We start from the raw sequence: 25053 nt of genomic DNA, 5'->3' as shown, positions 1-25053 counted from the left end.
TCAGCCTACTTCTGTCTTGAATTCAGAATCTCATTTGTGCATGGTAATACTGTTGTAACAGCTTGTGTATTCAGTGGGTATGTATGTCATATCCCTTGGGTATGATGTTGTTCTGCAGTTTCATATTAGTGGCACCAGGAGGAGTAGGTGTGCCATATTTCAGTCTGAGCAGATGGACAGGAGGTAAAAATGGATCAGCAACCTGCTGTTAGGGCAAATGCGTTACCTCCTGTGCCACAAAGGTTAGACCTTTTAGTAGAGGCCATTTGCTTAACAATGATGCTTGCATAAAATAGCCTAATGAGTATAAATACACACAACTGAGTTGATAAAGCTAGCCTAAAGGAAGGATAATGTGAATGGAAAGGGGGGAGATACCCTAGTCAGTTGTACAACTGAATGCCTTCAACTGAAATGTGTCTTCCCATTTAACCCAACCCCTCTGAATCAGCAGCTGCCTTAATCGACATCCGTCTTCGGCGCCTGGGGAACAGTGGGTTAACTGCCTAGCTCAGGGGCAGAACGACAGATTTTTAGCTTGTCATCTCGGGGATTCGATCCAGCAACGTTTCGGTTATAATCCCAACACTCTAACCACTAGGCTACCTGCCGTGAATTTGAGCACCCTTTTGGCAAGATAATCTAATCAAATCAAATTCAAATCAAATGTATTTATATAGCCCTTCTTACAGCAGCTGATATCTCAAAGTGCTGTACAGAAACCCAGCCTAAAACCCCAAACAGCAAGCAATGCAGGTGTAGAAGCACGGTGGCTAGGAAAAACTCCCTAGAAAGGCCAAAACCTCGGAAGAACCCTAGAGAGGAACCAGGCTATGAGGGGTGGCCAGTCTTCTTCTGGCTGTGCCGGGTGGAGATTATAACAGCACATGGCCAAGATGTTCAAATGTTCATAAATGACCAGCATGGTCAAATAATAATATTCACAGTTGTCGAGGGTGTAACAAGTCAGCACCTCAAGAGTAAATGTCAGTTGGCTTTTCATAGCCGATCACTGAGAGTATCTCTACCGCTCCTGCTGTCTCTAGAGAGTTGAAAACAGCAGGTCTGGGACAGGTAGCACGTCCGGTGAACAGGTCAGGGTTCCATAGCCGCAGGCAGAACAGTTGAAACTGGAGCAGCAGCACGGCCAGGTGGACTGGGGACAGCAAGGAGTCATCATGTCAGGTAGTCCTGAGGCATGGTCCTAGGGCTCAGGTCCTCCTCCGAGAGAAAGAGAGAATTAGAGAGAGCATACTTAAATTCACACAGGACACCGGATAAGACAGGAGAAATAGTCCAGATATAACAGACTGACCCTAGCCCCCCGACACATAAACTACTGCAGCATAAATACTGGAGGCTGAGACAGGAGGGGTCAGGAGACACTGTGGCTCCATCCGACGATAACCCCGGACAGGGCCAAACAGGAAGGATATAACCCCACCCACTTTTCCAAAGCACAGCCCCCACACCACTAGAGGGATCTCTTCAACCACCAACTTACCATCCTGAGACAAGGCCGAGTATAGCCCACAAAGATCTCCGCCACGGCACAACCCAAGGGGGGGCGCCAACCCAGACAGGAAGTGACTCAACCCACTCAAGTGACGCACCCCTCCTAGGGACGGCATGGAAGAAAACCAATAAGCCAGTGACTCAGCCCCTGTAATAGGGTTAGAGGCAGAGAATCCCAGTGGAGTGAGGGGAACCGGCCAGGCAGAGACAGCGAGGGCGGTTCGTTGCTCCAGAGCCTTTCCGTTCACCTTCACACTCCTGGGCCAGACTACACTCAATCATAGGACCCACTGAAGAGATGAGTCTTCAGTAAAGACTTAAAGGTTGAGACCGAGTCTGCATCTCTCACATGGGTAGGCAGACTATTCCATAAAAATGGAGCTCTATAGGAGAAAGCCCTGCCTCCAGCTGTTTGCTTAGAAATTCTAGGGACAATTAGGAGGCCAGCGTCTTGTGACCGTAGCGTACGTGTAGGTATGTACGGCAGGACCAAATCGGAAAGATAGGTAGGAGCAAGCCCATGTAATGCTCTGTAGGTTAGCAGTAAAACCTTGAAATCAGCCCTTGCCTTAACTGGAAGCCAGTGTAGGGAGACTAACACTGGAGTAATATGATAACATTTTTTGGTTCTAGTCAGGATTCTAGCAGCCGTATTTAGCACTAACTGAAGTCTATTTAGTGCTTTATCCAGGTAGCCGGAAAGTAGAGCATTGCAGTTGTCCAACCTAGAAGTAACAAAAGCATGGATACATTTTTCTGCATCATTTGTGGACAGAAAGTTTCTGATTTTTGCAATGTTACGTAGATGGAAAAAAGCTGCCCTTGAAACAGTCTTGATATGTTCTTCAAAAGAGAGATCAGGGTCCAGAGTAACGCCGAGGTCCTTCACAGTTTTATTTGAGACGACTGTACAACCATCAAGATTAATTGTCAGATTTAACAGAAGATCTCTTCGTTTCTTGGGACCTAGAACAAGCATCTCTGTTTTGTCCGAGTTTAAAAGTAGAAAATGTGCAGCCATCCACTTCCTTATGTCTGAAACACAGGCTTCTAGCGAGGGCAATTTTGGAGCTTCACCATGTTTCATTGAAATGTACAGCTGTGTGTCATCCGCATAGCAGTGAAATTTAACATTATGTTTTCGAATGACATCCCCAAGAGGTAAAATATATAGTGAAAACAATAGTGGTCCTAAAACGGAACCTTGAGGAACACCGAAATGTACAGTTGATTTGTCAGAGGACAAACCATTCACAGAGACAAACTGATATCTTTCCGACAGATAAGCTCTAAACCAGGCCAGAACTTGTCTGTGTAGACCAATTGGGTTTCCAATCTCTCCAAAAGAATGTGGTGATCGATGGTATCAAAAGCAGCATTAAGATCTAGGAGCACGAGGACAGATGCAGAGCCTCGGTCTGACATCATTAAAAGGTCATTTACCACCTTCACAAGTGCAGTCTCAGTGCTATGATGGGGTCTAAAACCAGACTGAAGCGTTTCGTATACATTGTTTGTGTTTAGGAAGGCACTGAGTTGCTGCGCAACAGCTTTTTCTAAAATGTTTGAGAGGATTGGAAGATTCGATATAGGACTGTCGTTTTTTATATTTTCTGGGTCAAGGTTTGGCTTTTTCAAGAGAGGCTTTATTACTGCCACTTTAGTGAGTTTGGTACACATCCGGTGGATAGAGAACCGTTTATTATGTTCAACATAGGAGGGCCAAGCACAGGAAGCAGCTCTTTCAGTAGTTTAGTTGGAATAGGGTCCAGTATGCAGCTTGAAGGTTTAGAGGTCATGATTATTTTCATCATTGTGTCAAGAGATATAGTACTAAAACACTTGCGTGTCTCCCTTGATCCTAGGTCCTGGCAGAGTTGTGCAGACTCAGGACAACTGAGCTTTGGAGGAATACACAGATTTAAAGAGGAGTCCGTAATTTGCTTTCTAATAATCATGATCTTTTCCTCAAAGAAGTTCATGAATTTATTGCTGCTGAAGTGAAAGCCATCCTCTCTTGGAGAATGCTGCTTTTTAGTTAGCTTTGCGACAGTATCAAAAATAAATTTCGTATTGTTCTTATTTTCCTCAATTAAGTTGGAAAAATAGGATGATCGAGCAGCAGTGGGGCTCTTCGATACTGCACGGTACTGTCTTTCCAAGCTAATCGGAAGACTTCCAGTTTGGTGTGGCGCCATTTCCGTTCCAATTTTCTGGAAGCTTGCTTCAGAGCTTGTGTATTTTCTGTATACCAGGGAGCTAGTTTCTTATGACAAATGTTTTTAGTTTTTAGGGGTGCAACTGCATCTAGGGTATTGCGCAAAGTTAAATTGAGTTCCTCAGTTAGGTGGTTAACTGATTTTTGTCCTCTGATGTACTTGGGTAGGCAGAGGGAGTCTGGAAGGGCAACAAGGAATCTTTGGGTTGTCTGAGAATTTATAGCACGACTTTTGATGATCCTTGGTTGGGGTCTGAGCAGATTATTTGTTGCGATTGCAAACGTAATAAAATGGTGGTCCGATAGTCCAGGATTATGAGGAAAAACATTAAGATCCACAACATTTATTCCACGGGACAAAACTAGGTCCAGAGTATGACTGTGGCAGTGAGTAGGTCCAGAAACATGTTAGACAAAACCCACTGAGTCGATGATGGCTCCGAAAGCCTTTTGGAGTGGGTCTGTGGACTTTTCCATGTGAATATTAAAACGTTGTTTTTTTTTTTTTGTAAATTGAAATTTGCTATCGTAAATGTTAGCAACACCTCCGCCTTTGCAGGATGCACGGGGGATATGGTCACTAGTGTAACCAGGAGGTGAGGCCTCATTTAACACAGTAAATTCATCAGGCTTAAGTCATGTTTCAGTCAGGCCAATCACATCAAGATTATGATCAGTGATTAGTTCATTGACTATAACTGCCTTTGAAGTGAGGGATCTAACATTAAGTAGCCCTATTTTGAGATTTGAGGTATCACGATCTCTTTCAATAATGGCAGGAATGGAGGAGGTCTTTATTCTAGTGAGATTGCTAAGGCGAACACCGCCATGTTTAGTTTTGCCCAACCTAGGTCGAGGCACAGACACGGTCTCAATGGGGATAGCTGAGCTGACTACACTGACTGTGCTAGTGGCAGACTCCAGTAGGCAGGCTGGCTAACAGCCTGCTGCCTGGCCTGCACCCTATCTCATTGTAGAGCTAGGGGAGTTAGAGCATGGTCTATGTTCGTAGCTAAGATGAGAGCACCCCTCCAGCTAGGATGGAGTCCGTCACTCCTCAACAGGCCAGGCTTGGTCCTGTTTGTGGGTGAGTCCCAGAAAGAGGGCCAATTATCTACAAATTCTATCTTTTGGGAGGGGCAGAAAACAGTTTTCAACCAGCGATTGAGTTGTGAGACTCTGCTGAAGAGCTCATCACTCCCCCTAACTGGGAGGGGGCTAGAGACAATTACTCGATGCCGACACATCTTTCTAGCTGATTTACACGTTGTCCTACTTGAGTAAAAGTAAAGATATCTTAATAGATCAGGTGTCACATCTGCTCCCACTAGAGAGATGTCGTCCTAACCTACAGTGTTCTCTCTCTCTCTCTCTCTCTCTCTCTCTCTCTCTCTCTCTCTCTCTCTCTCTCTCTCTCTCTCTCTCTCTCTCTCTCTCTCTCTCTCTCTCTCTCTCTCTCAGTGTGATTGTGTGGCTGGAGTCAGAGCAGATCCCTACCAGCTGCAAATCGTCCCATTAATCAAGACCTCTAAATATACTCAGCCCTGCCACCTCCACTCTGCCAGATTGTAATCTCTGCTCAGTCAGTGATTAGCCTAGCCTTTTGGAAGTTCTCAAGATCCTATTGCCCTGCTGTGCTTGTTTCCCTGCCTTACACCGTTTGTCCTCTCTTTGCAGTACTGCTCTGTCTCTGGCTCCTGTACCACATCTCACCACCAACCACCTTGCTCTGGACTTCACTCACCACCACCACCACCTTGGATTCCCCTCAGGATCTGTTTACCCTGTTCAACTCAGTCTACTCCTCACTCTACACTTTGGGTTTTTCTGCAACGCATCTGAGTCAGCTCTTGGGTTCCCCTGTGTTCGCTCCGCGTAACAAAAGGACTCCAGTGAAAGTCACTCAGTAAAATCCTACTTTGGTTTTAAATATACTTGACTATCAAAAGTAAATGTAATTTCTAAAATCTAAATCTACTTAAGTATCTAAAATATAAATAATTTCAAATTCCTTATATTAAGCAAACCAGATGGAACCCTTTTCTTTTCTTTTTACGGATAGCTCCAACACTGAGACATCATTTACAAGCGACGCATGTGTTGAGGCGTGCCGGTGGAGCATCATGTCTCAGCTTCCTAAAGAACAATCTGGCTTCCAAAAAAGAAAGACAGGAGAGAGAAAAGAAAGGGCGACAGTATGTCACCCAATGTTTCACAAAGGAAGGTGGGTGTAGTCTGTGAGTGGTGGAAATGAACCTGTTAGCTTAGTCCATAGTGAAATAGGATCATTTTGCTCCCCTAACATCAGTTACTTAATATCTTCTCAGAAAATTCTGTTTACATTTTGCTCATCTTAGTCGACATTTAATCAATGCAGGCAAACTTTTAGCAAGCTATTCATACTGAATCAGTTGTCCCTCCCCCTGCCTGGTGTCAGGCCCAACAGATGCAGCTTCAGGCTCAGCAGCCCTGTCTCCCCATCCCCCTGAACAAGCCCTGTCTCCCCATCCCCCTGAACAAGCCCTACTCCCAACTGAAGAAGGAGGTGAGCAGCATTGTGTTGAATGACATGTCAGTTGGCATAATTGCAGGTACTGCAATGCATTGAGGACAGGAATGTGATTCTCCAGTCAGGAAAAAGCTCACTTGACACAGAGGTAGCCAATATCAGAGCCTTAAAGGAAGAGATGCAGGCTCTTAGAGATGGATGGGAGTCTCTCCTGTCTAAGGCAACACTGATTGCTACACAAATGGATGTTGCAACTCAATTTAGCAAGGAACACAGCCACCAGAGGAAAGGAAGAGATTCCATGGTGAGACCTCTGAAGAGGAGTTAGCTCAGGACAGTGCAGCAGCGGTGTTTCAGAACAGTGTTTTTACTGCTATGGACATCATCATAAGTGACTTGGACAATAGGTTCCACACCACTGCAAAAATTGTAGAATCATTTTCTGCTGTTCTGAAAGTTGGGCAGATTAGTGAGGATAAAGTCCCTTCTGTGTGCCAACCACTGATCATGAAGTATTCCAGAGATCTTACACCTGAGTTTCAAAATGAAGTAAGACACCTGAACACTGTATATGCTGCCACTTTCCCCCCTAACTTGTCCCCTCTTGGTCTCCTGAATGCAATTTGTAAGATGCAGCTGCAAAGCATTTTTGGAGAAGTGTGAGTTGCTTTACATATATTTTGCACACTGCCTGTGACTGTTTCTGAAAGCGAGAGAGCTTTCAGTAAACTAAAACTGATTTTTTTTAAACTACTTGAGCTCCACTATGTCCCAGGACAGCATTTGCAATATTGCCATGCTGTTAAATGGCATGGATATTGGATCACTACACACATGATGCCCACAGGATGAGAACAAGACTGAGAACAAGATATATCTCAAAGTATTGGCTGGATTGCCATAACATTTGTGCACAATCAAGACCCCAAGTGGAAGAAACCTATTGATTTGGTGACCACTTGACCTTTCCTCTAGCGCCACCATCAGTTCTTTTCATTCCCATTTTGTTTTCCATTTCCACTTTTACAGCTGCTTATTTTCTAGTTGGTATGTATACTTAGTTCAACAATCTGCTGCAGAATTTATTATTTAGTTTGTTATGTTAATGTATTTTAATTGAAGAGGTTAATGTACATTTAAGTTGTTTATTTTAAGTTATTCATTACCGTTAAGAGAACTTTCCATTCAAGAATGTTAACATTAAAATGACATTTAGACTAAAAGATGGCCTTTAGCACATTTCTTAGAGGGTATCAGTCTTGCATCAAATAGTGAATTCCACAGAATGTTGCCTGCATGTCTGCACAGTGTTATATTTTCACAACTCACTGTCAGTAAATATCGAACAGTAAATATTGGACTACAAGAGAGTTGCAAAGGTAAAGTTATTTAAAGCTTTGGATGGGTCGATTGGGTTCTGGAGGTGTGTGGTTACAGCAATTGCGCAGGGTTTGTGTGGCCAGTGGTGGTGGGGCCCAATGAGATATCTTTTCATGGGGCCCAAAATCCCTGGCGGCTCCCCCAGGGATGACCAGGGATGTTCTCTCGATAAGTGTGTGAATTAGGCCATTTTCCAATCCTGTTAAGCATTCAAACTGTAAAAAGTACTTTTGGGTGTCAGGGAAAATGTATGGAGTAAAAAGTTGTGAAAATACCCAAAAAAACGACTTAAGTAGTACTTTCAAGTATTTTTACTTAAGTACTTTACACCACTGCCTACAACAATCAGTTATGGGCACGGTGTTTGGTCCTCCCACAACGAAACACTTTAAATGTCAAGGAGCCAGGGATGTTCATAGTAGTGACAGGTGACGCGACGTGAACGGAGTGCTATGATTTTCGTTACGCGTCTGCGCGCGCCCTGCATCAGCGCCACATGGCAATCAGATGGTAAATGCAACTTTTAAGAACAGCTTTTGAAGGCAGCTATGGTTTTGTTGTTACAGTACGAAGGCCGACAATGTGAGAAAATACACAACCAAACGGCAATGACTAGGCCTACTGCGGAAACGAGACTAGGAGCAAGACGCAATCATGAGTTCTTCTTTTCCCAAATCCGAATCTAGGACGTTCTTGCAGAAATCTTCCTCGGTAAGCGGTAGATCGACATACTTCCCTGAATGCACGACAGGAACCGACCGAAGTCGTCATCATCGTCCAGCTGCAATTCAAGTGAGCAGCAAAGCCGCAGAGGAGTCATTATTGTCGGCAGAGTGCGACGATAGTGCGCGGAGACCCCTGTGCCACCCTTCGCTACTCGGTAACGTTACTAGCTCGGGTCGTTGCCCTATTCTGGGTAAGAGCCAGCCCTACGCCTCGCACGGCCAGATACCCGCTGCCAACTACCAGGATGACCCATCTGAGCAACATGGTTTGGGCCGAGGTGTGAGTGGACACTGCAAGTCATCCAAGCATCACCGGAAAACGACCCGGGACGACCCGTCACCTGCAAACCACCACAGCCACACTCACCCTACCCACTTGGACCCCAGAATACAGCCCCACTCTGATTGCAGAGATGACACCGCGCTATTTTTTGACTCGAGGGACCATACAAGGCCAAGTTCGTCCGCTAGCGGGAATGCCAGCATCCCTTCCCCAGCTTCCTCATCGCCTATCCCCGTGTCCAGCCGATCCTCTCACCGCTCCGGAAGGTCCAGTGCGGCATCCTTTGAATCCGACTTCAATTTGCGACCAATTCTCAGCTCGGTTTTTGGGCAGGTAAGGCCTAATTAAAAGTTATTTCTTAATTATGAAAAATAATGATTCACAATGAATCACTGATTTATAAGGATACGCTTCTTCAAATAGTTTGGGCCTTGTGATTAAACAGATTACATTGTGGCAATGACAGATAGGAATAGGCTATATTTCATCATCAATAAGGCCCATCTAGCCCTGTAGTGTTGGCTATTTCTTTAGAGGGAGTAATAGGCCTATCTTTATCAGGGTATTGATCTCAGATAGAGGTAGTAGTCTGAATGTAATTGATGGTGCATGAAAACTAATATTTCAGGGTCACAATTAACATCTTGTAGCGGAATCTTACAGCTATTTAACATGCCTCACCAGCCGAGTAAATCAATTACATTAATAATGGCTGAGCTTGTCTGTGAAAGTGCAGAGGGCTTCAGTGAGTCCTCTTATCAGAGCTCCTCTGTCAGGGAACCGTGAATAGGAAACCATATAGCCTATCCTCATTGTAAGTTTCACATCAAGTCATCCCGAAAAGCAATGCACACATTTGGAGCACACAGGGCACACATTAGCCATACATATCAGATTTTTCTGGCATTGTAATATATTCACAGCTACACACATTGCTGTATAAAGCCATGTCTGGATTGATGGTTTCTCAGCTACAGTACATTCTGAAAGTTTTCAGAACTTTTTCCACATTTTGTTACTTTACAGCCTTATTCTGAAATGGATTAAATACATAAAAATCGATCTACACACAATAGCCCATAATGACAAAGTGAATACAGGTTTTTAGAAAAATTTGCAAATGTATAAAAAAAATATATAAAATCTTATTTACCTAAGTATTCAGACCCTTTGCTATGAGACTTGAAATTGAGCTCAGGTGCATCCTGTTTCCATTGATCATCATTGAGATGTTTCTACAACTTGGTTAGAGTCCACCTGTGGTAAATTGAATTGATTGGACATGATTTGGAAAGGCACACACCTGTCTATATAAGGTCCCACAGTTGACAGTGCATGTCAGAGCAAAAACCAAACCATGAGGTCGAAGGAATTGTCCATAGAGCTCAGAAACAGGGTTGTGTCGAGGCACAGATCTGGGGAATGGTACTGCAGCATTGAAGGTCCCCAAGAACACAGTGGCCTCCATTATTCTTAAATGGAAATGGTTTGGAACCACCAAGACTCTTCCTAGAGCTGACCTCCCGGCCAAACTGAGCAATCGGGGGAGAAGGGCCTTGGTCAGGGAGGTGACCAAGAACCCAATGGTCACTCTGAGAGAGCTCCAGAGTTCCTCTGTGGAGATGGGAGAAACTTCCAGAAGGACAACCATCTCTGCAGCACTCCACCTATCAGTCCTTTATGGTAGAGCGGCCAGACGGAAGCCACTCCTCAGTAAAAGGCACATGACAGCCTGTTTGGAGTTTGTCAAAAGCACTTAGAGACTCTGACTATGAGAAACAAGATTGTCTGGTTTGATGAAACCAAGATGTAACTCTTTGGCCTGAATGCCAAGCTTCATGTCTGGAGGAAACCTGGCACCATCCATACGATGAAGCATAGTGGTGGCAGCATCATGCTGTGTGGATGTATTTCAGTGGCAGGGACTGGGAAACTAGTCAGGATTGAGGGAAAGATGAACAGAGCAAAGTACAGAGAGATCCTTGATTAAAACCTGATCAGGACCTCAGACTGGTGGCGAAGGTTCACCTTCCAACAGGACAGTGACCCTAAGCACATAGCGAAGACAACGCAGGAGTGGTTTTGGGACAAGTCTCTGAATGTCCTTGAGTGACCCAGACAGAGCCCGGACCTGAACCTGATCAAACATCTCTGGAGAGACCTGAAAATAGCTGTGCAGCAACGCTCCCCATTCAACCTGACAGAGCTTGAGAGGATCTGCAGAGAAGAATGTGAAAAAAAAAACAAATACAGGTGTGCCAAGCTTGTAGCGTCATACCCAAGAAGACTTGAGGCTGTAATCTCTGTCAAAGGTGCTTCAACAAAGTACTGAGTAAACGGTCTGAATACTTATGTAAATGTGATATTTCAAATTTCTATTTTGTATAAATTTGCAAAATGTAAAAACCTGTTTTTGCTTTGTCTGATGAGGGGGAACAAACAATTCAATAACATTTTGAATAAGGCTGTAACGTAACAAAATGTGGAAAAATGAAAGGGTCTGAATACTTTCAGAATGCACTGTATAGTAGTTCACATGGGAAGGAGAAAGACAGAGGAGAGAGAGAGAGAAGAATGGTTCTGAACTGTTCATTTGTATTAGACTGAAATCAATTCTATTTGCATATTCATGTATACATTGATCAAAAAGCTATGATATCTGTTTTGTATTTTACTCTTTGAATGTAGCATAGTCACTTTGAAGGATCTCGTCAAGGTTAAAGGAACTTAGATGTTCCACACATCACTGCACCCAGAGCAGGTGTTTTCCAAACGTGTCGGATGTGTTTTATAGATATTGTAATTATTGCCCAGGAATAAATAGCCAATTATTATTCATACACCGAGCTTAAACTACATAGTGGCATAAGCCTTCACATAGTCGATTTACTAATGTTTAGATAGGCCTGTCTATAGAGTTTAAGGAATGTTTCTGAGACAAATAAAGCAGAAATCTCCTTCTACCTATTCACTTTTTTTATAACAGACCATTAGAGAATGTTCTAAAAATGAATGCAGCGCTACAATGCTCTGTCTGTTTCCCTCCCTCCCTCTTCTTCTCCCTCCATGGTTTTCTCTCCGTCTTCTGTGATGTTCTCTGTGAAATTGCCTCCGTATATCTGTTAGGTCAGTGTGACCTAGTCATAGTCTACAGAGGGGAGGACATGAGAGGGGAGGACATGAGAGGGGAGGTGATGGGAGGTGGAGAGGGGAGGACATGGGAGGGGGGGAGAGGGTAGGAGAATGGAGGATAGATGGGGAAAATAGAGCCAGGTGACAGTTGAGCAGAAAAATCTATTCATCTCTGACCTGTACAGTTACCATGAATTTAGAACAGGGGTATCGAGGACCCCAAAATTCTGGATGAGAATGAGAATATTGCAGTTTTCAAACACCTGAAACAGCTTTTCCCTGCAGAGCCATAATCATTGTGCTTAATTATATGTAAATAATAATAATCTGCATATCTAATGCACACCCCTTGAGCTGTCTGTATCCTCGTGACTTATTTTGTTTTAAGAAACTAAATATGCTTTTCTGCATCTCTGCAAAGAATCTGGACCCCTACAAATCAGCTGGGCTAGACAATCTGGACCCTCTCTCTCTCTAAAATGATCTGCCGCAATTGTTGCAACCCCTATTACCAACCTCTCTTTTGTAACGTCTGAGATCCCTAAAGATTGGAAAGCTGCTGCGGTCATCCCCCTCTTCAAAGGGGGGGACACTCTAGACCCAGTCTGTTACAGACCTATATCCATTCTGCCCTGCCTTTCTAAAGTCTTCGAAAGCCAAGTTAACAAACAGATCACCGACCATTTTGAATCCCACTGTACCTTCTCCACTGTTTTCCGAGCTGGTCATGGGTGCACCTCAGCCACGCTCAAGGTTCTAAATCATATCATAACCGCCATCGATAAAAGACAGTACTGTGCAGCCGTCTTCATCGACCTGGCCAAGGCTTTCGACTCTGCCAATCACCGCATTCTTATCGGCAGACTCAACAGCCTTGGTTTCTCAAATGACTGCCTCGCCTGTTTCACCAACTACTTCTCTGATAGAGGTCAGTGTGTCAAATCGGAGGGCCTGTTTTCCGGACCTCTGGCAGTCTCTATGGGGGTGCCACAAGGTTAAATTATCAGGCCGACTCTTTTCTCTGTATATATCAATGATGTCACTCTTGCTGCTGGTGATTCTCTGATCCACCTCTACGCAGACGACACCATTCTGTATACTTCTGGCCCTTCTTTGGACACTATATTAACAAACCTCCAGACAAGCTTCAATGCCATACAACACTCCTTCCGTGGCTTCCAACTGCTCTTAAATGCTAGTAAAACTAAATGCATGCTCTTCAACCGATCGCTGCCCGCCTAGCATCACTACTCTGGACGGTTCTGACTTAGGTATTTGTAGTTGTCTACATATTCTAGGTGTCTGGTTAGACTGTAAACTCTACTTCCAGGCTCACATTAAGCATCTCCAATCCAAAATTAAATCTAGAATCGGCTGCCTATTTTGCAAACAAAGCCTCCTTCACTCATGCTGCTAAACATACCCTCGTAAAACTGACTATCTTACCGATCCTTGACTTCGGCGATGTCATTTACAAAATAGCCTCCAACACTCTACTCAGCAAATTAGATGTAGTCTATCACAGTGCCATCCGTTTTGTCACCAAAGCCCCATATACTACCCACCACTGCGACCTGTATGCTCTTGTTGGCTGGCCCTCACTTCATATTCGTCGGCAAACCCACTGGCTCCAGGTCATCTACAAGTCTTTGCTAGGTAAAGCGCTGCCTTATCTCAGCTCACTGGTCACCATGGCAACACCCACCCATAGCACGCGCTCCAGCAGGTGTATTTCACTGGTCATCCACAAAGCCAACTCTTCCTTTGGCCGCCTTTCCTTCCAGTTCTCTGCTGCCAATGACTGGAACGAATTGCAAAAATCACTGAAGCTGGAGACTTATATCTCCCTCACTAACTTTAAGCATCAGCTGTCAGAGCAGCTTACCGATCACTGTACTTGTACACAGCCCATCTGTAAATAGCCCACCCAACTACCTCATCCCCATATTGCTATTTATTTTTCCTATTTTGCACCCCAGTATCTCTACTTGCACATCATCATCTGCACATCGATCTCTCCAGTCTTAATGCTAAATTGTAATTATTTTGCCACTATTGACCTATTTATTGCTTTACCTCCCTAATCTTACTACATTTGCACACACTGTATCTAGATTTTTCTATTGTGTCATTGACTGTACGTTTGTTTATCCCATGTGTAACTCTGTGTTGTTTTTGTCACACTGCTTTGCTTTATCTTGGCCAGGTCACAGTTGTAAATGAGAACTTGTTCTCAACTGGCCTACCTGGTTAAATAAAGGTGAAATAGAAAAAATAAAAAAATGGATAGCCTGAAATGGCATCTTGGTAGCTAGTCATGAGGTTGGGAACCTATCTGGTCTAGCTAAAGCCATCGTCATAAAATTGCTAGGTGGCTAGCAGTATTACAGAGAAACGACAACAACAAAAATATACATTCCAGGGTTTTTCTTTATTTTTACTACATTGTAGAAATTACATTTGATAAAAGGTAGCAGCACAAGCTAAGGACTGATAAGGATTATAATATGACTGAGATGCAGCATGACATAATTAACAGGTCGAAGGCAGGGCCCTTAGCACTTTAAACAGGTCATTCATATATATTTATTTTAATTATTTGACTGGGACAATGCACTTCAATTAACATTTCTGCTGGATAGTTTTCAGCTGTAGTCCCTGGGCAAATAGATAAAAACATTTAGCGTCACAATTGTTCCCTAAGAAAATTAAATACATTCAAGAAATAACTTTTTTTTAAAGTCCCTAGATGGGCTAGCTAGAAGGAAGACGTTAAAAACAATTATAATAATAAATAATAATTGTGAAGAAACTAAATACAAACAATCAAATAGACAAATGTCAAGTAGGTATTATGCACTGCAGCCCTTACAACGTTTTTAAAGAAATTAGAGAATTACAGACAGGTGTCCATCTTTGGTTTTAGAAGTGGGGGGACAATTTTTTTTATCCAGTCAGTTAAACACTCCAAACAGCCTACCTGACCGCTCGGAACCGTCCGCATGGTCCTAAAGCACACCGTTGCCTCGTTTTGTATCACAATCCAATGATAAAACTGGGGGGAATACAATTTCAGAATGTGGAGGGGACATCCCCACCCCCCCATCCCCAATGAAAGTTGTGCCCCTACTCACACACACAATACAACTCACAACTGTACCTCTGTATCCATTCGGTCCCATAGCTGCTGACTGGCCACCCCTCATAGCCTGGTTCCTCTCTAGGTTACTTCCTAGATTCTGGCCTTTGTAGGGAGTTTTTCCTAGCCACCGTGCTTCTACACCTACATTGCTTGCCGTTTGGGGTTTTATGCTGGGTTTCTGTACAGCACTTTGTGACATCAGCTGATGTAAGAAGGGCTTTACAAATACATTTGATTACTACGGGTCTCTCAAAACCGATTTATTGTCAATCTGGCGTCTGCAGTGGCCATGCAGCTTCCGCAGAAGTCAGAGCATTCATACTTCTTGCACTTTAGTTTCCCGGTGCTTGACATAGGAGCTCAGCCAAGAAATTATGAAGTAAAAAAGCGCCACCATTTTCCCACCTGCATCTCCACTTCAACCCTTCATTTTTTTGGTCCCGCAACTGCCTGTCTCCACTTCTTGTGGCAAGCTTCCCCTTTCATAGATGTGGTAAAGAGGTCAATGGAACTCAACCAAACCATTGTCAACCCCAATACATGTTCAGGTCATCGTCATTATCAACTGCATTACAGTTAAAAACTACTTTGACTACCACAACCGATTTCTGTATGCTACTGTAGCTATGCTACCAGCTTATACGAACGGGAGTTAGCATTTAGCAGTCACTTCTTCTAAACCTGAAAAGGGATAACTTCTAAATGTTATGCAGCGAAAACAGCTAAATATATCCAAATCGGATTTTAGTAACCACATTGTGGGCTTGTTATTCATTAGTCATGATGGATTTGACGAATATACACTTTGTTAAATCAGATTTGTTGAATGTGTGCTAATCCAGCGTCCTTCTATCCCAATTACCTCCCTGTTTTTTCTTTCCAGGAGTTAAACACATTTTTGTGTCTTTGAAATCACTACATGAGGTACCATAAAGATGTTTATTTGCGAACTTGTTCTGATAGCCTTTCGTCAAAGTTCTCCATGTTTGTTGTGAAGGAACTTGTCAAGGAAGTGTTTATACAGGATGTACCGCCCCCACCTACCGTCAACTAATCATGTCAATGTGGAGCTATACGGAGAAATGCGGAGTCCTCCGCATTGCCGGATCAAGCATAAATCACGTTTAACTGCCCTCCATATACCCGAACCCCCCTGGCCCCCTAGAAAGCTGGTCCATGAAGACAGGAGGCAGTACAGAGTGGTGCAGTTCTGCGAGGAAAGGGGCTTTGCCCTTACAGGGGCCTTTCAGGTGCCCCTCACGGCCCTAGCACAAAACTGCGCACTCATTCACAACATTATGGGACCACCTGCATCTTCCTGCGCAATGACCTGGACAATAGTAAGTCTCAACACACAAACCCATATATATTTTTGTATCCGTGTGTGTGTTTGTTTGGTAAATGCAATCAGACATTTAACACATCCATTTGGCAAATCCGTCCATAATTCTATGCTTACAACCAAAAACTAAAGCAGGAAGTACCAGTGACTCGCTCAATACGGAAGTGGTCAGGTGACACAGATGCTAAGCTACAGGACTGTTTTGCTAGCACAGACTGGAATATGTTCCGGGATTCAGCCGACGGCATTGAGGAGTATACTACCTCAGTCACCAGCTTCATCAATAAGTGCATCGATGACGTCATCCCCACAGTGAATGTACGTACATATCCCAACCAGAAGCCATGGATTACAGGCAACATCCGCACTGAGCTACAGTCTAGAGCTGCTGCTTTCAAGGAGCTGGACACTAATCCGGACGCTTATAAGAAATCCCCCGATGAACCGTCAAACAGGCAAAGCATCAATACAGTTTAAGATTGAATCCTACTACACCGGCTCTGATGCTCGTCGGATGTGGCAGGGCTTGCAAATTATTAAGGATTACAAAGTGAAGCCCAGCCGTGAGCTGCCCAGAGACATGAGCCTACCAGACAAGCTAAATTACTTCTATACGCACTTCGAGGCAAGCAACACTGAAGCATGCATGAGAGAACAAGCTGTTCCGGACACAACCATGTGATCACGCTCTCCGTAGCTGATGTGAGTAAGACTTTTAAATAGACGGATTACCAGGACGTGTACTCAGAGCATGCGCTGACCAACTGGCAAGTATCTTCACTGATATTTTCAACCTCTTCCTGACAGTATGTAATACCTACATGTTTCAAGCAGACCACCATAGTTCCTGTGCCCAAGAACACCAAGGTAACCTGCCTAAATGACTACTGACCCATAGTACTCACGCCTGTAGCCATGAAGTGCTTTGAAAGGCTGGTCATGGCTCACATCAACACTATCATCCCAGAAACCCTAGACCCAGTCCAATTCACATACCGCCCCAACAGATCCACAGATGACGCAATCTCTATTGCACTCCACACTGCCCTTTCCCACCTGGACAAAAGGAACTCCTACATGAGAATGCTGTTCATTGACTACAGATTAGCGTTCAACAACATATTGCCCTCAAAGCTCATTACTAAGCTAAGGACCCGTGGACTAAAAACCTCCCTCTGCAACTGGATCCTGGACTAGCTGACGGGCCATCCCCAGTTGGTAAGGGTAGGCAACGACACATCTGCTACGGGGGCCCCCGGGTGCATGCTTGGTCCCCTCCTGTACTCCCTGTTCACCCACGACTACGTGGCCATCATTAAGTTTTCCGACTACAAAACGGTGGTAGGCCTGATCACCGGCAGCCTATAGGGAGGAGGTCAGAGACCTGGCAGTGTGGTTCCAGGACAACAACCTCTCCCTCAACGTGAGCAAGACAAAGGAGCTGATTGTGGACTACAGGAAAAGGAGGGCCGAGCATGTCCCCATTTTACATCGATGGAGCTATAGTGGAGCGGGTTGAGCGCTTCAAGTTCCTTGGTGTCCACATCACCATGGTCCAAACACACCAAGACAGTCGTGAAGAGGGCAAGACAATGCCTACAGTGCCTTCGGAAAGTATTAAGACCCCTTGAATTTTTCTAGGTTTTATTACGTTTTCACTCATCAATCTACACACAATACCCCATAATGACAATGCAAAAACTGAAATATCACATTTACATAAGTATTCAGACCATTTACTCAGTACTTTGTTGAAGCACCTTCGGCAGCGATTACAGCCTCGCGTCTTCTTGGGTATGACGCTAAAAGCTTGGCACACCTGTATTGGGGAGTTTCTCCCATTCTTCTCTGCAGATCCTCTCAAGCTCTGTCAGGTTGGATGGGGAGCGTCGCTGCACAGCTATTTTCAGGTCTCCAGCGATGTTAGATCGGGTTCAGGTCCAGGCTCTGACTGGGACACTTAAGGACATTCAGAAACACGTCCCAGAGCCACTCCTGCATTGTCTTGGCTGTGTGCTAACGGTTGTTGTCCTGTTGGAAGGCGAACCTTCGCGCCAAATGTTTTGGTACCCTTCCCCAAATCTGCGCTTTGCCACAATCCTGTCTTAACCTCATGGCTTGCTTTTTGCTCTGACATGCACTGTCAACTGTGCGACCTTATATAGACAGGTGTGTGTGCCTTTACAATGTCCAATTCATCTAATTTGCCACAGGTGGACTACAAGTTATAGAAACATCTCAAAGAGGATCAATGGAAACAGGAGGTACCTGAGCTCAATTTCGAGTCTCATAAAGCTGTAACTGTGGAAAAGGGGAAGGGGTCTAAATTCTTTCCGAATGCATTGTATTCCCCCTCCGGAGACTGAAAAGATTTGGCAATGGTCCTCAGATCCTCAAAAGGTTCTACAGCTGCACCATCGAGAGCATCTTGACTGGTTGCATCACCGCCTGGTATGGCAACTGCTCGGCATCCAACTGCAAGGCACTACAGAGGATAGTGTGTACGGCCCAGTACATCACTGGGGCCAAGCTTACTGCAATCCAGGACCTCCATACCAGGCGGCGTCAAAAGCCCTAAAAATTGTCAGACTCCAGCCACCCAAGTCATAGACTATTTTCTCTGCTACTGCACGGCAAGCAGTACCGGAGCTCCAAGTCTATGTCCAAAAAGCTCCTTCACAGCTTCTACCCCCAAGCCATACGACTGCTGAACAGTTAATCAAATGGCTACGCGGACTATTTGCATTGACCCCCCCCCCCTGTTTTAGGCTGCTGCTACTCTCTGTTTATTATCTATGCATAGTCACTTTACCCCTACCCACATGTACATATGACCTCAATTACCTCGACTGACCCGTACCCTGGCACAGTGACTCGGTACCGGTACCCCCTGTTTAAAGCTTCGGGATTATTTTATTGTGCTACTTTTTTTACTTTAATATTTAGTATTTTCTTACTCTGCATTGTTGGTTAAGGGCTTGTAAGTAAGCATTTCACGGTAAGGTTGTATTTGCTGCATGTGACAAATACAATTTGATTTGATGTGTGTGTACAATTATACTGATGAGACAGCAAACATGGACTTACCTGGGTGTACATACGCCATGTTCAACACACTTTGTTTTACATTTTATGTTTGTGTTGTGAATGATGTCAAAGGAAACACCTCTGGTCTGTGTGATTTAGGTTATTGGTGAAGACTTAGTTGTGGCTCCTGATGGCTGCTTGATGTTTAGCCAACACTATCTCTTTGGGCCTCTCTGTTTTCTGTGTGAGTGGTTCCGGTCAGACAGTTCTTTGGGACTGACGTCAGAGTTGACGCTGTGTTTACACTTCTCTCTGCTTTGCAGGTTAACCCCTAAGGGTTCTGGGATATGTCTCTCTCCCTCTCTGTCTTCTGTATCCTTTAAAGGTTGCTTTCATTGTAAGCCAGAGCTGACAAAAGAACACAGCTACATTCTTTTGCAGACTGAAAGACAGGCGTTTCCCAGTTGTGCTGTGCGTCTGATGACGCAGGGAGCAGTCTCAACGGGTGTCATTAGATGTTTGAAAACATTCCAGTGACTTAATTCTTTACTATATAGCTATTGTCCCTTGCTTGAGTTGCACCAGAATAAATGATCATGGAGCAGACCGCTGATTTACCTTTCAAAGTCACTTTGTTTCTGGCATTGTTAGCATCAGATAGTGTAAGAATATAATAGGAACGACTTTTGTTATTGTCACTAAATGACTTATTCATGATGTTGATTTTTATTCATTGTTAACTGAATTTTATTGCCAATTCTGACTATACTGAGACTGTCTTCTTTGCCCTAATAGAACAGAAAGCTGAGGCCAGAGGAGATTGATGGTAAGTGTTTTTTCATGTACATTCCTGTGCTTGTCTCTCTGTAGTTGTCGCTGGTAGTGGCAGTAGTACAGTCGTTTTCAGATCACTGCAGAGTAATCTTCCTCTGTATTCTCTCTTCAGAGTTGCGGGATGCTTTTAAGGAGTTTGATAAGAACAAAGACGGTTTCATCAGCTGTAAAGACCTGGGAAACTGCATGAGATCCATGGGATACATGCCTACTGAAATGGAGTTGATAGAACTGAGCCAACAGATCAACATGAATTGTAAGAGTGTGAAAGTATGTGGACGCTTGCTCGTTGAACATCTCATTCCAAAATCATGGGCATTAATATGGAGTTGGTCCCCCCCTTTGCTGCTATAACAGCCTCTACTCTTCTGGGAAGGCTTTCCACTAGATGTTGGAACATTGCTGCAGGGACTTGCTTCCATTCAGCCACAAGAGCATTAGTGGGGACGGGCCTTCCAATTCATCCCAAAGGTGTTTGCTGGGGTTGAGGTCAGGGCTCTGTGCAGGCCAGTCAAGTTCTTCCAAACCGATCTTGACAAACGATTTCTGTATGGACCTCGCTTTGTGCATGGGGGTATTGTAATGCTGAAATAGGAAAGGGCCTTCCCCAAACTGTTGCCACAAAGTTGGAAGCACAGAATCGTCTAAAATGTCATTGTATGCTGTAGTGTTAAGATTTCCCTTCACTGGAACTAAGGGGCCTAGCCCGAACAATGAAAAACAGCCCCAGACCATTATTCCTTCTCCACCAAACTTTACAGTTGGCACTATGCATTGGGGCATGTAGTGTTCTCCTGGCGTCCGCCAAACCCAGATTCATCCGTCGGACTGCCAGATGGTGAAGCGTGATTCATCACTCCAGAGAACACGTTTCCACTGCTCCAGAGTCCAATGGGGACAAACTTTACACCACCCCAAACGACGCTTGGCATTGCGCATGGTGATCTTAGGCTTGTGTGCGGCTGCTCGGCCATGGAAACCCATTTCATGAAGCTCCAGATGAACAGTTCTCGTGCTGACGTTGCTTCCAGAGGCAGTTTGGAACACGGTAGGGAGTGTTGCAACCGAGGACAGGTGATTTCTACGTGCTTCAGCACTTAGCGGCTGAGCCATTGTTGCTCCTGGATGTTTCCACTTCATAATAACAGCACTTACAGTTGACCGGGGCAGCTCTAGCAGGGCAGAAATTTGACAAACTGACTTATTGGAAAGGTGGCATCCTATGACGGTGCCACTTTGAAAGTCACTGAGCTCTTCAGTAAGGCCGTTCTACTGCCAATGTTTAGCTATGGAGATTGCATGGCTGTGTGTTCGATTTTATACACCTGTCAGCAACGGGTGTGGCTGAAATAGTCAAATCCACTAATTTGAAGGGGTGTCCACATACTTTTGTGTATATATAGTGTATTTGCAGTAAAGGTACATTACACCATGGTTTGCTAATTCCCTCCCCTAACATCTTCTTTCTCCCTCGTTTCTTCTCTTTTTGTAAAGTGGGAGGTCATGTTGATTTTGAGGATTTTGTGGAGTTGATGGGCCCCAAACTTCTCGCTGAAACTGCAGATATGATTGGTGTGAAAGAACTAAGAGATGCCTTCAAAGAGGTGAGAAACCGGATTGGCAGAGAGAGAGGGAGGAGAGGGTGATACGGAGAAAAGTAGTTATGTTGTCTGTCTGTCTAATTTTTCATGCTATGGATTATGAACGTGATCATTAGTTTTTTTCCTCTTGAAGTTTGACGCCAATGGTGATGGAGCTATAAGCATAGCTGAGCTGAGAGAAGCCATGAGGAAGTTGCTGGGACAACAGGTGAGGTTACAGAATCAAGTCTGTCAGAGTAGCTTAATCAATGTATGCATCACTACTAAAAACTGTTTGTTTTGCACAGACTTATTCCTCCTATGTTACTGGACTGTAGGTTGGCCATAGGGACTTAGAGGATATCCTGAGGGACATTGACTTGAATGGTGATGGGCATGTTGACTTTGAAGGTAAGCTGATGCAGATCTTGTTTATCTATACCAGCAGAATAATAAATCACAGATAATATTGTAATAGCTAGAGACTTTGCTACTTATGCTGTATGCAAGGTAGTCTCCACCTGCTGGGACAGGAGTGCTTCATGAATGCTTGATGTCGACTGGTCTTCCTTACTCTTCGCTCCCATTATATTTCCTTCCTTTTATCCACTTTCTGGCAAAGCTTCAAATAGCTTTGATATTTGCAAACTGTGTTTCAATCATGTAAGGAAAGTGTGGTCTCCATCATATAAACAACTATGGGTCAAATCACTGTGAGTCAAATATAGACATGTATAGTAACATATGATACTGTCCACTCCCACACGGAGATAAAATATGCATATTTTACCACACACACACCAGACAAACACACACACACTGTCTGAACTTCTAATCTTTGACAGATCTTATCCTCTCTTTTCACAGAGTTTGTACGAATGATGTTCCGCTGAGAGGAGGAGTGGTCAATATGGCTTCAAGTTATTTATGCTGAATGTGAACCTCTGCCACTTTTTCATCATCGAATGAGCAAAGCAGAGGAAATACTAGGACCTCTGAGCAATTTCTTTCCTGAGGGAAACTGGAATTAAAGCCCTTACATCTAAGGAGAAACGGATTAACACTGTTCTCCCCAAAATAGTGTTCTTCTCTAAAAGCCCCACAGTCCAACAGAGGCAAATTCTACTGTAGTTTACAGACTGACCTGCTTATGGTTTCCTGCACTTTTAACCCTCCACAAACTGCATACACTTGTGTGTAGCCTGCTATTTAGGCAAGTTTTGTTTCTCGACCTTTAAAGGGCAATCCGCCATTGAAACAATAACGCTTGTGTTTTGGTAAAAGGCTAAGGAGTAAGCCTGGAAAAATGGAACCACTTTGAAATTCATGGACAGCTCAAAGACTGACCATCCATGATATCAACATTCTAGTTTTAACCATGTTTGAGGCTATACAGTGTTTGTTTACATTGAACTTGTTTATAAACATTTGCGTAAAACAAGCTGATATTTTGGGTTCTGATGAGGTATGACAGTTGAACCATGCTCATCAGGCATCTATGTTATATTCTTCAAGAATCAATGGGTATACAGTATATCATTCATTTCTAAGTCCAAAAATTGATGTAGCAACTGTAGAGTTCCCCTTTAAATGTCAATATTACTTGTGACTACTGGTAAATTCTTCAAGTTTGGGGTAATAGAGTGAGAAAAGCACATGCATACAAATGGGTTTGTATGTATGTACGTGTTATATCTAATGACCAAGAACTCCACCACCACGTTACCTGTGACCATGAACTCCACCACCACGTTACCTGTGACCATGAACTCCACCACCACGTTACCTGTGACCATGAACTCCACCACCACGTTACCTGTGACCAAGAACTCCTCCACCACGTTACCTGTGACCAAGAACAACTCCACCACGTTACCTGTGACCAAGAACTCCACCACCACGTTACCTGTGACCAAGAACTCCACCACCACGTTACCTGTGACCAAGAACTCCACCACCACGTTACCTGTGACCAAGAACTCCTCCACCACGTTACCTGTGACCAAGAACTCCTCCACCACGTTACCTGTGACCAAGAACTCCACCACCACGTTACCTGTGACCAAGAACAACTCCACCACGTTACCTGTGACCAAGAACTCCACCACCACGTTACCTGTGACCAAGAACTCCTCCACCACGTTACCTGTGACCAAGAACAACTCCACCACGTTACCTGTGACCAAGAACTTCTCCACCACGTTACCTGTGACCATGAACTCCACCACCACGTTACCTGTGTGAACAGAAGAATGCATAGTTTTGAGTGTTTATGTCCCACAGATGTGTGTATTTGTGCACCTATTTTTACTGTCCTTGTACCCACCATCTCATGGTTTATAAATTATTTGTTTTATACTGCTTAATTTGGATGTCCTATCTGTGTGATCCTGGGACTGAACAAAAGATCTCAGAAAGCAGCAGCAATTTTACACTTTCATTCATTTGATTAACTGGTCCTTGATACTGTGTGATCTTTTAAATTGTGATCACTGTGTTTACCCAGTACCATAAAAGCACCAGATCCTGTCTGTAATGCAATGGGGTGATGGGACGGACAAGCAAGAGCAACGAGGACCTCCGTGAACAAGCCAACCCCAGATCTGGAAAATAGTAGCTTTTCTTCACATTTATGTGCAGCGCACTCAAAACATGATGGTTTGTGTACAGTAGCTTGTCTGTCTGTTTCCTGTATGTTAGTCATAGTTTGTCCTTTTGCTGTTGTTATGCATGCCAAAGAGACAAACCTACTTGTAATTACAGTATGTATCTGTATTTGTGACACAGTAAATTGAATACATTGTCTAATGTATATAGTAGGCTACAGAGTACTAAAAATAAATGTGTCTTTTTTCAGTTATGCAATATGTCCCAGGACTATGCTGTAAAGCCAGGATATAAAAGACTACAAGACAAATGTAATAAGCCTAGCCTATACTAGGCAACAGTGAAGTAAAGAAGTGTCTCAAAAGGACATTTGGACTGACACATCAAACCTTCCTTTTTAAATTGCATAATGTACAAACTATACAGAGCAATAAACCTAAGTCGAGTTACAATACATGTACACTGAACAAAATATAAATGCAACATGTAAAGTGTTGGTCCCATGTTTCATGAGCTGAAATAAAAGAACACAGAAATATTCCAGACGCACAAAAAGCTTATTTCTTGCAAACGTGCACAAATTTGTTTACATCCATTGTAGTGAGCATTTCACCTTTGCCAAGATAATCCATCCACATGACAAGTGTGGCATATCAAGAAGCTGATTAAACAGCATGATCATTACACAGGTGCACCTTGCGCTGGGGACAATAAAAGGACACTAGAATGTGTGGTTTTGTCACAACACAGTGCCACAGA

At 43.9% G+C, this 25053-nt stretch overlaps 1 protein-coding gene across 1 annotated transcript; it reads left to right on the top strand.

Annotated features, from left to right (window-relative positions):
* The first annotated feature begins 8031 nt into the window (after window positions 1-8031).
* cabp1a (calcium binding protein 1a) lies at window positions 8032-22999 on the top strand. The gene is made up of 7 exons (XM_014160348.3): window positions 8032-8963; window positions 20069-20099; window positions 20220-20363; window positions 21602-21711; window positions 21842-21916; window positions 22026-22098; window positions 22555-22999. Exons 1-7 carry the CDS (start codon window positions 8277-8279, stop codon window positions 22578-22580), a joined length of 1146 nt encoding a protein of 381 aa, XP_014015823.2. The 5' UTR covers window positions 8032-8276; the 3' UTR covers window positions 22581-22999.
* The last annotated feature ends 2054 nt before the right edge of the window (window positions 23000-25053 follow it).

Source organism: Salmo salar, chromosome 20, assembly GCF_965601325.2.
Source record: "Salmo salar chromosome 20, fSalSal1, whole genome shotgun sequence".
NCBI classification, from domain to species: domain Eukaryota; kingdom Metazoa; phylum Chordata; class Actinopteri; order Salmoniformes; family Salmonidae; genus Salmo; species Salmo salar.
Note: the sequence above shows the minus strand (reverse complement) of the source record. Positions and strands in the feature narration are given on the sequence as shown.